Source organism: Pseudorca crassidens, chromosome 6, assembly GCF_039906515.1.
Source record: "Pseudorca crassidens isolate mPseCra1 chromosome 6, mPseCra1.hap1, whole genome shotgun sequence".
Taxonomy (NCBI): domain Eukaryota; kingdom Metazoa; phylum Chordata; class Mammalia; order Artiodactyla; family Delphinidae; genus Pseudorca; species Pseudorca crassidens.
Genome location: NC_090301.1, coordinates 124,465,308 through 124,477,395, shown reverse-complemented (window position 1 = coordinate 124,477,395; position 12,088 = coordinate 124,465,308). Strand labels below are relative to the sequence as shown.

The window sequence follows — 12,088 nt, the reverse complement described above, 5'->3', positions numbered from 1 at the left end:
GATGGGAAAGCACAGGATACTGGCCCCAGAGAGCTGAGGTGCGTATCAAAGGAATGATTTCAATGAGCCCAGACTCTTGCATCTTCCCATACATAGAAAAGCACTAAATGCCTTAACTTGAGATGTCCGATTTTCTTTAATTAACGATAATCTTTTGATGTTCCAACTACCTGCCTTTTGTTGCAAAACTTTTATATGCCTTGGGACCCCCCTCACCTCCTCGGAGCAGTTTTCTCAGAGTTATTTGAGACGCTGTCTCCTGGGCTTCAAGTCCTAAGAATGTCCACTGAATAAAACATGACTGTCAACTTTGAGGTTGTGCACTTTTTTTCAGTCGACAAGAGCGCTCGGTGAACCCCGGTCGGGCCAGTGACTGGGTGCTGCGAGTGACATGGCCCTGCTCCTCCATGTGGCCCCCGGACTGCAGCCCTGTCGCAAACCCAGCTCGTGGCCCAGATCCCCTACAACCAACTACTCATCCACCTCCACAGGGTCCAAAAGTGTGCTTGCTCTGCTCAACGGCCCCTCTCAGGGCCAGAAACCAATGATCAGAATCACTTTTTAGTTTACTTAGAGTTTGCTTTGCGTTGGGCTGAGTTCTGCCAGCCCTACCCCATCCCACCTGCCTGCAGAGAGCTGGTTCTGGGAGGCTGTCACCCCCATGTGCTTGCACTCGGAATGGCTTGTATCTTGACAATCCTGGCCAAGTTGTTAGGGAAACCGCTGACCGAAACTGCCCGCCCTGGCCAGGCCCGATAGTAACCACTTGCATGAGTTATCTTAAACAGGAGGTCCTGGTAAGGAATGTGGAACTAACAAGCTACCACCAACCGGAAGAATTCGGGAAAGGTCAAAAGAGAGAGGAGACACCAGTCCATATGTCCTACCAACCTCCCAGAATCCTTCTCACTGGAATCCATCTTGGCTGAGCGATGTGCACGCCACCAGGAAGGACCCTGAGTCAGAGTGATTGGCCAGAGACAACCTGGAAACTAACCCCATCACCATAAAACCTGAGACTGCGAGCCATGTGGCAGAGCAGCTCTCCTGGGTTCCCTTAGCCTCCTGCTCTCCACCCGGGCACCTCTTCCCAATAAAGTCTCTTTCTTTGTCAGCACATGTGTCTCCTTGGACAATTCATTTCCAAGTGTTAGACAAGGGCCTACTCTTGGGCTCTGGAAGTGGTCCCCCTTCCTGCAACAAAGGGACCTTCTCAGACTTCAGCTGGAGGTAGGGCCTCAGGCAGGGGCATGCCAAGGTCAGGACAGCCCCTTGGCTCCTCTAATAGTGCCCAGAGGCCTCCACTTGGAACTGAAACCAAGCAGGACCCTGAGGGACCCTCCTGGGTACAAAAGCCCCCCGCGTCCCCCGTTTCTTGTTTGTAGAGAAAGGCTTTAGTCTCCTAGGCCATCCCTGAGTTCCAAAGAGCAGACTCAAGCAGTTACTAATTAGGGAAGTGAGGAAATACAGTCAAGAAACAATAATGCAACGATAAAACAGAGTCCTAGTTCTTCCTCAAGGGGTACACATAACAATCTGATGCATCTCTTTGAGTTCTTCTACAGAAACTAAGACCCCTGCCCAGGTGGAGGACGGTGACTACACGCTGACCACAAGTATGTAGACCCCAGACTGGTTGGAACCAGAAGGTTGATGATTAAGCTACCTGAAACTTCACCCCATTACCTCACCACCAACCAATCAGAGGAAAGTCCACAAGCTGACCACGTACCCTGTGATCCTCACCCCTAAAGTTGCCTTTAAAAAACTTTCCCTGAAAGTCATCAAGGAGTTTGTGTTTTGAGCATGAGCTGCCCATTCTCCTTGCCTGACTCTGCAATAAACGCTGTGTTTTCCTTCACTATAGCCCAGTGTCAGTAGATTGGCTTTGCTGCACACTGGGTGAGCAGACCTGAATTCAGTTCGGTAATAGGACCAACTCTAGGCTCCATCCAGCCCATCCCTTTAAATGAACCAGGCTCACCTGGGTAAGCTAGGTCACGCATGTAGGACGCTTCCTGCTTGCTTGTTCCCAGTCCTCATTTCCTCGTCCTCCAGCCCCCGGATAATGCCCCAGAGCAACACCTGTCCTCATCTGGCCCCACTGCCTGGCTCCCCTCACCACCCCTCTCTACCCCCACTCCCAGCCTTCATCACAGTCTCAGCTGGGAATTACTTCTCTGAACTGCCTCCTGCCTCCAGATCTTCAGCCTCCAGACTGGGACACTGGATCAGAAGTGTCCTGCCTCACCTTACCCCTGCCAAACTGAAGAGTCGGTGATGGGCCACAAACCCCATTACCCAGTATGATATCCCACCTAGATGCAGTTGCATCAGTGTTACTGATTTCCATTTTCACCCTAACCACATGTGATGATTCACTCTAGTTCATGAGGAGAGTGGATGGCTCAAGAGGGGTGATGAATGCTGAGGTGCTTTTAGCCTGACTCTCAGGGATGCTTTTAGTTATGTGGCTTTTTCTAGACATGTTGTGGATGCCAGGGGATGCGCACGGACCACCTCACTGAGGAAAGCCCTAGTCTTGCTGAGGGACTCACCCTGGTGTCTGTGAGCGGAGGTGAGAGGTCCTGCTCCTAGCCCAGAGGGGGAGGAGTGGCTACCCTCCAGCTGGCTCAGAGAAGAGCTAAGCTTATCTTCCATTTTCCAAAAGCAGGTGCACCGATCTCCATACCTATTTTTCTGGAAATTTTCAAAACCAAATATGTCCAGGAGGCCGATGGTCCTTCGCACGTTTTTGGGGTCCTGAGCAGGTGGGGTGAAAATTGCGGCATTGATTTTCTTGAGAATCCACAGGAAGAGGTGCCCATAGATGCCCTGTGGAGACATGGGGTAGAGCCCACAGGCTATGATGTACAAGAGGAAGGCTGCCCCTTTCCAGTTCACCTGGAAAGGCTGCAGGCACGCTGGATCTCATGGACCTACTCAAGGAGATCATCCCTACTTTAAGGTAAGAAACCACCCTGGAGAGACTAGGCAGCCCACAGTCACCAGGCAGGTGACCGGCAGAGTTGGGACTTGCCCAGCTGTCTCTGCCCTTTCCTGCTGTCCACCCACAAGGCTCAACAGGTTGACACGCGGGCCCCTTTTCCCGCAGCTCTTCACCTTGACGAAGGCATCCCTCCGGTCTGCAGCCTGGGAGATGTTCAGGGGCCTGGTGACAAACTCCCCACGGATGATGATGGAGTGTTTGATCAGACAGTCTCGGAGTTCCTGGTCCTTCACCTGGAAGGCGGGTGGGGGCTGGCATCACAGCTGACTGAGCAGGCCTGGCGCCAACACCTTGTCTCATGACCAAATACCCTAGGCCCAAGGCCCGAGGGTAGGAGATGCCTGTGACTAGGGCCAGAGTCTGGATGCTGGGCAGGGCCCAGTCCAGGGTCAGTCTGAGCACTGGGGTATCAGTGTTGGGGAAGGACGCACAAGCTGGGTGGGCCCCGAGCACGCTGGCTGCTTGGTTGACCAGTCCTGTGCTGGTCTCCTGCGGCTGGGTCCACCATTGGGTGGACCCTGGGAAACAGTGGGAAGGAAGGGCTCTGAGGCCCGGCCATTGACATCTGGATACGCCCCAGCTGACGTCACTCCTGCCTGGAGGCTGAAGACCCAAGGGAGCAAGACGAGTCTGGATGGAGTCCCTCCCACCATGCGGGGAAGACTGAACCAGCAAAAATGGAAGGTTTCTGAGAACCCTGAATCACATGAAGAACATTAGGAGCAAAACATGCCCACCTAATGTGATTGCTTCCCCCACCCCTTCTGATTCTATTAATTTTCCACTGGACCTGCCAGCGGGGTGTGATGTGGAGGACATGACAATGCCCCATCGCTCATCCTCCAAGTCAACGCTCTATGTGGTCTCCTTAATAACCTGTAGGGTGAATGGTCTGAGCACATTCCACCGGCCCAGAATAGCACAACTCATGGAGAAGCCCCGGGGACCAGGACACGGGGCAGGGACCTTCTGATGTAAGGACATCAGATTGTGTGAGTGGGGAGAGCCTGGGGTCTGGGTGGGGTGGAAAGTTGAGTAAAGGCCACAGAAGAGCAGGAGGGTCAGGGAAAAGGGAAGAAACACACGTTCAAGTCAAACTGATCATTTCCGGGCCTTGGTTAATGGTTAGCTCCACGGCCCCACCCTGATTCCCACCCCCAGGGCCTGCAACGCTCCACGAGGGAGCTCAGGGGGTGAGCGGAGAGCCTGGGAGAGGGGTAGGAGGAAGGAACTAGAGCCTGGGAAGGGCTGTCAGCCCAGACCCCCGGGGCTCCTCACGAAAATGGAAGCTGGCGGACATAACAGCCCAGTCACCTCCAGTAACTTCATCACGGTGGGAAAGGCGGGCGTCTCCATCACATCAGAGGAGTCCAGGTTCTCGAAGACCGTAGCTGCAGAGAGAAGCAATGACCCTGAGAGGCAAATTGGCCTGAAGTGATGGGACAGAGGCCTCAGGAAGGCAGCCCCAGATGCACACTTAGAGACAACCGTCCCCAGGAGGGAAGCACTGCCTCTCCCAGTACCCCCTCTGAGAGCCGAGGCCTCCCTGGGGACCTATCAACACCTTAGCTGTAACTCCTGTTAACAGGGTATGTCCCCCTCTGCTGAGATCGGGACCCTGACGCAAAGGGGAGTTTGAAGTTATTGGAGGGAGAAGGTGCTGGTGGGGCATGTGGGGTCTACTGAGGGAGAAAATCAGCCATCAGTCCCCTTCCATCCACTCTGCTGTCCATAGAAACCTAGGCGTGTTCATTCGTTTGGTCAAGCAAGCACGGAGCTGAGAGGAGGAGTGGTTGGAAGCCGGGCCCAGCTCTGTTGCAAGTCTCCTGACCCACCTCCTAGTTCAAGTCCCCCCCCTTTGGGTCCCTCCACCTTAGGGCTGCTGAGCTGGGGGGAAGAAGGAATGATGTTTCTGTATTTTTTTTCTTTTTTAAACTTTAAAAAACTGTAAAATAAAGCATACAGATTTTTTAAAATGGATAAAATCCAAGGGTATGTTATAACGGATAATTATTAAGTCAACATTGTGTAACGACCACTGAAGCCAAAACCCAGAGCCTCGCTAACACCCGGAGCCTCCTACATCCTTTCCTGCTCAGACCAGTTCCTCCACAAGAGGCAGTATTCTCCTGACCTCCATGGAAACCAGTTCCCTATTTTCTCTTTATCTTTTTACTACCTACATATGAATCCCTAAACAGCATTTACTTTTACCTGTTTACCTGTGTGTCATCTAACTACCTGCATTCCTTTGTAGCATTTAATTTTACCTGTTTTTAAATTTTGTGTAAGTGTGATCTATAATTGTCTGTATTCTTTCACTTGGCTTCATTTCTTCAATATCACATTTGATTCTCTTCCATGACCTGAAGCCCCCTGCTCGTCAGCACCCACGTCTGGTTCATCACATGGTCACCTAGCTACAACTTGCCTGGAGTAGATTTCCTCATATCCTGTGAGACAGTGGTTCAAGTTCATGTTTTCTATATGAATACCCAATCGCTCTAGAACAGTGTTTTGAAAAGTCCATCTTTTCCTCACTGCTCTATGAATTGGTGTCTTTCATTAGATCTAAAGCCAGCCATAATCTCTTCAAATGTTGTGTATGCCCCATCCTTCTCTTTTCCTTTAGAACTCGAATCAAATGTATACTACATCTTCTCACTGTATCTTCTAGGTCTTCTACTCTCTCTTTTATATTTTGCATCTTTTTATCTCTCCATGCTGTACACACAGTTTCTTCTGACATTTCCTCCTTTTTCACATTATAAAACTGGCCGTTAGGAACTTCCCTGGTGGTGCAGTGGTTAAGAATCCACCTGTCAATGCAAGGGACACAGGTTCGAGCCCTGGCCTGGGAAGATCCCACATGCTGTGGAGCAACTAAGCCCGTGCACCACAACTACTGAGCCCACGTGCCACAACTACTGAAGCCTGCGTGCCTAGAGCCTGTGCTCTGCAACAAGAGAAGCCACCGCAGTGAGAAGCCCGCACACCACAATGAAGACCCAATGCAGCCAAAAATAAATAAATGAATAAATAAATAATTTAAAAAATATATATTAAAAAAAATCTGGCCGCTAAACTCATCCATTGAGTTCATTTTGGTTTTTTTGGTTTTTTCTTTTTTTTTTTTTTACTTCAGAATTTCTATGTGGTTCCTTTTAAAATCTGTAATGTCACTTTTTTATAGTTTCCAGTTCCCTGTCTAAATTTTCAAGCTTGGTTTTTTCTTTTCTTGAACAAAGCAAGCATAGGTGCTTCATGGTCTGTGCTCAGTAATTCCAATCTCTGAAATCTACGTGGCTCTGTTTCTATTGTCTATCTCGTCTGCTGATTCTTGCTCATGGTATCTCATTTCCTTGTTCTTGTTTATTTTGGGAGGCACGCTGGATGTTGTGTTTGAAACTGTTTAAAGGAATAATTTGGGATCTAGGTTGATGCTATTTTCTTCCACAGAGGCTTGTCAGCAACTCTGTCACTCAGGCGCTTGGAGGCACTAGCAAGCCAGGACACCTTAATCCACAGACCAACTGGACGCCTACAAACTGGTCTGTAAGTTCACGCAGGGCTTTGCTTGCTCTGGTTCACCCTTTGGGTTCCCAGTCAAAAGTGGGGGGTGACTGATCAGAGTCTTCACCTTTGGAGGGCCCTAAGCTTTGGCATCTGCCCCCTAACCCCACAAGGCCTCCAAAATCATAGCTAAAATTTTCAATGTACTTTTCCAAGATGCCGTGACTTTGGTGGGTCCTTTGGGTGAGGACCCGCAGGGATTTTTTTCCTCCTCTGTCCCAGTCTCCCCATTCTTCCTCCCCAGGGGGTATACTCTGGGTGGAAACAGCATTACCCATGAACTCCACATTCCCCAGGTGGAGAATGGCGGCCAGCAGCTTGCTGAGGTCCCAGTTCTCGGAGTCGGAGAACATGAGGATCTTCATGGCTGAGCGGACGTGGGCATAGTCCTTGGCATCATTGAGCCCCTCACAGGAGGTACAGTTCCCCTGCAAGATCGGGCCCATCAGGTTTCTGAGGCCACCCCACACCCTACCTCCTCCACTGTAGGGCCAGCAAGGCAGGGGTGCATCAGGGATTCAGCCAAAGGGCCCTGGTAAGTGATACCGCACTGGCTCTGGGTGGATCCCAAGGGGCCACCTGGAGGCCCAAGCTCAAAAAATACACAGAAGGGCTTCCCTGGTGGCGCAGTGGTTAGGAATCCACCTGCCAATGCAGGGGGACATGGGTTCGCGCCCTGGTCGGGGAAGATCCCACGTGCCGCAGAGCAGCTAAGCCCGTGTGCCACAACTACCGAGCTTGCGTGCCACAACTACTGAAGCCCGCGCGCCTAGAGCCCGTGCTCTGCAACAAGAGAAGCCACCACAATGAGAAGCCCACGCACCGCAATGAAGAGTAGCCCCCGCTCGCCACAACTAGAGAAAGCCCGCACACAGCAACAAAGACCCAAATCAGCCCAAAATAAATAAATACATAAACATTTTTTAAAAAGAAAAAGAAAATACACAGAGGCGGAACGGTGGTGACACAGACGCAGCGTGCTATGGTAGCCTGACAGTTGTGTGGCCACGGCCAAGTCATTAGGCTTCTCTGAGCCTCTATTTGTCAGCCATCCATGGTAACGCCTGCCTCACCCTCTGGTGGTGGGGGGGGCGGGAACATCACAGGTTCGTTCCTTTAACAAGGCTCACTGTGTGCCAGCCCCTGGGCTATTTGTTGGGAATTCAGAAATGGAGAGACCAGGCCCTGCCCTGGGTGCTGCTGCACCCAGGAGGGGAGGCACAAAGAGAATGGCGGGGTCATAGGCTGTTACAGGCGCTGAGACCAAAGGGGCTGGGCCGGCCTCCTGGGAGCTGGGGAAAGGCTTCCTGGAGGAGGCATCTGAGCAGTCCCTCAGGCTGAGCTGCACAGCAGCACAGGGGAGAAACGGCCAGAGCTGGGCAGTGAGGTGGGAGGCACGGGTGGAAACTGCAAGGAGCCTGGCGTCGCCGTTGAGGGGGAGAGATTGGTGGATGGTGGGATCTGGAGGGACTTGGAAACCTTGCTGAGGAGACACAAGGAGCCCCTGAAGAGCTGTAATGAGAGACGTGGTCTGTCAGACTTGCTCTGTGGGAGGTCTCGGGCTGGATGATAGATTGGGGTCAAGTCTGGAGAGAGGGGGGCACCCAGGAGGAAGCTAGCACCATGGTCTAGGCAAGAGATGATGAAGGCCTCCAGGCAGAGACCCAGGAGAGAGGGCTTAGGCAGGACACAGGGTCAAGACGTGGGTTTCATTCATTCCCTCAGCAGCAAGGTGAGCCTGATGGCTGCCTGTGCTACACTGTTCGTGCATGGGGACGCGGCGAGCAAGGCCCCTGCTCTCCTGGAGCTCAAGTTCTAGGGCCACCTACGAGGACGGTGAGTGGAATGAAATGAGGGTTTCAGAGCCTTCTGTCCATAAGGACCAAAGAAAAGTTGAGGCTTGTGGGGCGGGACCATGGGTTCAGTAGGAAACAAGGAAGCACACGGACAAGGGTAAGCCTCCGATGGCCATAAAGTGGATGCCAAACACAGGAGGGCTGGAGTGGAGAATGGAAAAGGGGAGTCCTCAGTCCCTGCCCAGGGGCCCGACCACAGTTTGGGCTTTTATGAGGCTGTAAACCAAGCGTTGAGCAGGAGCCGGCCCTTCTTCCGTCTTCCTCATTGTTATTGAGAGGCGGGGTGGGGAGGGGAAGGGAAGGGAGAGGCGGGGAGGGGAGAGGAGAGGCAGGGAGAGGAGGGAAGGGGCAGGGAGAGGAGGGAAGGGGCAGGACGGGGGGAGGGGAAGGGAGAGGCGGGGAGGGGAGAGGAGGGGCAGGGAGAGGAGGGAAGGGGTAGGAGGGAAGGGGTAGGAGGGAAGGGGTAGGAAGAGGAGGGGGAAGGGGAAGGGAGAGGCGGGGAGGGGAGAGGAGGGGAGGGGAGAGGAGGGGAGGGGTAGGAAGGGGAGGGGAGAAGGGGAAGGGAGAGGCGGGGAGGGGAGAGGAGGGGCAGGGAGAGGAGGGGCAGGGAGAGGAGGGAAGGGGTAGGAAGGGGAGGGGGAAAGGGAAGGGAGAGGCAGGGAGGGGAGAGGAGGGGCAGGGAGAGGAGGGAAGGGGTAGGAGGGAAGGGGTAGGAAGGGGAGGGGGAAGGGGAAGGGAGAGGCGGGGAGGGGAGAGGAGGGGAGGGGAGAGGAGGGGAGGGGTAGGAAGGGGAGGGGAGAAGGGGAAGGGAGAGGCGGGGAGGGGAGAGGAGGGGAGGGGTAGGAAGGGGAGGGGAGAAGGGGAAGGGAGAGGCGGGGAGGGGAGAGGAGGGGCAGGGAGAGGAGGGGCAGGGAGAGGAGGGAAGGGGTAGGAAGGGGAGGGGGGAAGGGAAGGGAGAGGAGGGGCAGGGGGAGGAGGGGCAGGAGAGGAGGGAAGGGGTAGGAAGGGGAGGGGGCAAGGGGAAGGGAGAGGCGGGGCAGGGAGAGGCGGGGCAGGGCGGGGGCAGGGTGGGAAGGGGAGAGGGGAGGGGGGAGGGGGGAAGGCGCAGGGCGGGCCTCACCATGGTCAGGTAGTGGTACTCGGAGGGCGTGCCCAGGCACAGCAGGTTCTTCTCTTCTGCGCTCATGCCCATGAGCATGCAGTAGAAGATGTGGTAGTTCCGCTCCTCCGGGGCCTAGTGGGGAGGGAGTTCCAGGGAGCTTGTAAGCATCTCGCCTGAGGCTACGGGGCCTCAGGACTGTCTCCTGCCCCCACACCTGTCCCAGCTTCCTTCTTCCTCAGCGGGTAGCGCTCCGGCATTGACCTGAGGGATGGCCATGCCTGGTCGCTGTCCTCCTCCAAGGCCAGCTCATCCTGACTGTTCTGCGCGGAAAGGCCACCTTGCCTTGGAACTCGTCACTCCCCGGGGCTTCCCTGCATCCTGACCGCTCCTTGCAGCCCGGAGTCACAGATGAGGCAGTGAGTCCAGATTCAGACCCGGGCCCTCTGACTCAGAACCCCGGACTCTTGACAGTCTACGGTGAAGCCTTCCTATTCACCTTGTGACCCCCAGGACCTGGCATCCACAGGTTTACCTAGCTGGGCCTCTGCAATTTTAAACATTATTATTATTATTATTATTATTTTTGCGGTACGCGTTCCTCTCACTGCTGTGGCCTCTCCCGTTGCGGAGCACAGGCTCCGGACGCGCAGGCTCAGCGGCCATGGCTCACGAGCCCAGGCGCTCCGCGGCATGTGGGATCTTCCCGGACCGGGGCACGAACCCGTGTCCCCTGCATCGGCAGGCGGACTCTCAACCACTGTGCCACCAGGGAAGCCCTAAAGATTATTTTTAAACTTTATTTCACATCCCCGTTGTGAAATTCAAACAATTCCTAGTATAGAGAGTTAAAGGGTGAGTTTCTTTCTGCCCCAACTTGCCACTCCTCAGATGACCTCCTCAGAACAGTTTGATGGTCTGTGTTCCTTTGCAGACATCACTAATGTGTTTACTTAGAGTATATCTATAAAAAGTTTATTTTTAGGCAAGCACATACTTATTGTTCTTCAGCTTCCTCTTTTTTTCATCTAAACGGGTCTCTTAGCCGTCTGTCTACACTGACACAGACACACCCCCTCAGCCTTTTAGCTGACCCAGCCTTCCACAGTATAGATATGCCAAGATTTTTTAATCTTCTCATGGACAGGACTTGTCTCTGATCTGCTCTAGAAGTCTCCTGTCCATTCTGGGGTACCTCTTTGAGGAACAAATTCTCTGAATTCACCAACCACCGTGTGAAGAATTACAGGCTTCTGGAAAGGGCAAACTTTGGAGTCGGAGAGACTACCTTCTACTAGTTCTGTGACCCTGGGTAAGTGACTTAACTTACCTGGACTCAGTTTCTTCATCTCTACAATGGGGAGAAAGAGACCCATCTCTCATGGTTGTTGTCTAATGAGATAATGCAGGGGAAACACCTGGCACCAGGTGGGGGGTCACTAAAGGTGAGCTTCCTTCTTCAGCTTGCCCAGGTGTCTGTCTGTCCTAACACACAGCGCCAGTCCCTTTGGTGGCATATCCCCAATCTGAAACATCGCGTGTGTGTGGTACATGTGCACTCGTGCACACACATGTTAGGGGTTATACCATCATATGAGAGAGCACCTTACCCCCAACAAAGCCGTGTTAACTCAGCCGATGTGGCTGCCACACTTTGGGTTCCTTGTTACCCAGGACTGTCTCCTTGACTTGTGGGGTGCAGTGCGAAATGAAAGCATGGGGCTTCTTGCTAAAGAGTTATTAAGAATTTCAAGATGGCGACGACAGAGCATCAAACCGAGACCGGGCCCCTGCGAGTACAAGGCCCTGTGTTGACGACACAGACCACGTGCCGCCTCATTTCCTGCAGGTGGTCTTTTGGACAGTGTCATCTAGGTCCTCCTGCCAGGGGCCCCAACACACCTGATGATACATCCACCCCCAGATGGGGACTGGCCTGGCCTCAGAATTAATTCTAGTAGAGGTGAAGAGTAGTAAGCACCAAAGGATGAGGCCAACTATACAGATGGAAAATTCGAAAGAGAAAATCCTTGAATAAATCATTTCCTTGAATATTGGGGAAGGACCATCATTATCCTATTCTAAGGGTCCTTGGCCCGTCTCGGACCAGGGTTCAGTGACAGCAAGCTAAGGCCTATGGGAGTCTGGGGCGGAGGAAAGGAGGGGTGAGAGTGATGGAAGGGACCCTTCTTGGAAGCCTCCCCAATCCTCTGACTCCCATCCTGGGGTGGGAGGAGGTTCCCCCAGGACCAGTGCGGCAGGCGGAGGCCTTACCTGCCGGCAGACCCGGGATTTCTCCAGGAGAAATTGCTCGATGCACGCCCCCTCAATCACCCCACTGGAGTTGAAGTAGATGTCGATGTACTTCCCAAAGCGGCTTGAGTTGTCGTTTCGGATCGTCTTGGCATTTCCAAAGGCTGAGGGCCGACGGATGATGCCCATGACGGGAGCAGAGAAGAGAAAATTTACTTTTACTGGGATCCTCTGGGAAGGCTTCTCAGAGGAGGTGGCCAAGCCCAGACTCGAAGGATGGGTAGGATTACACTGGAC

At 53.5% G+C, this 12,088-nt stretch overlaps 1 protein-coding gene across 2 annotated transcripts in view; it reads right to left on the bottom strand.

The window, feature by feature from the left end:
- The window catches only part of MYO7B (myosin VIIB), a 72,046-nt gene that overhangs the window by 45,629 nt on the left and 14,329 nt on the right, over window positions 1–12,088 (bottom strand). For both annotated transcript variants that reach the window (XM_067742258.1, XM_067742259.1), the window contains exons 6-11: window positions 11,813–11,955; window positions 9,560–9,673; window positions 6,858–7,011; window positions 4,325–4,401; window positions 3,124–3,243; window positions 2,693–2,835 (exon numbers count right to left, since the gene is read on the bottom strand). In XM_067742258.1, coding sequence (XP_067598359.1) covers window positions 2,693–2,835; window positions 3,124–3,243; window positions 4,325–4,401; window positions 6,858–7,011; window positions 9,560–9,673; window positions 11,813–11,955 — 751 coding nt within the window. The remainder of the gene's footprint in view (window positions 1–2,692; window positions 2,836–3,123; window positions 3,244–4,324; window positions 4,402–6,857; window positions 7,012–9,559; window positions 9,674–11,812; window positions 11,956–12,088) is intronic.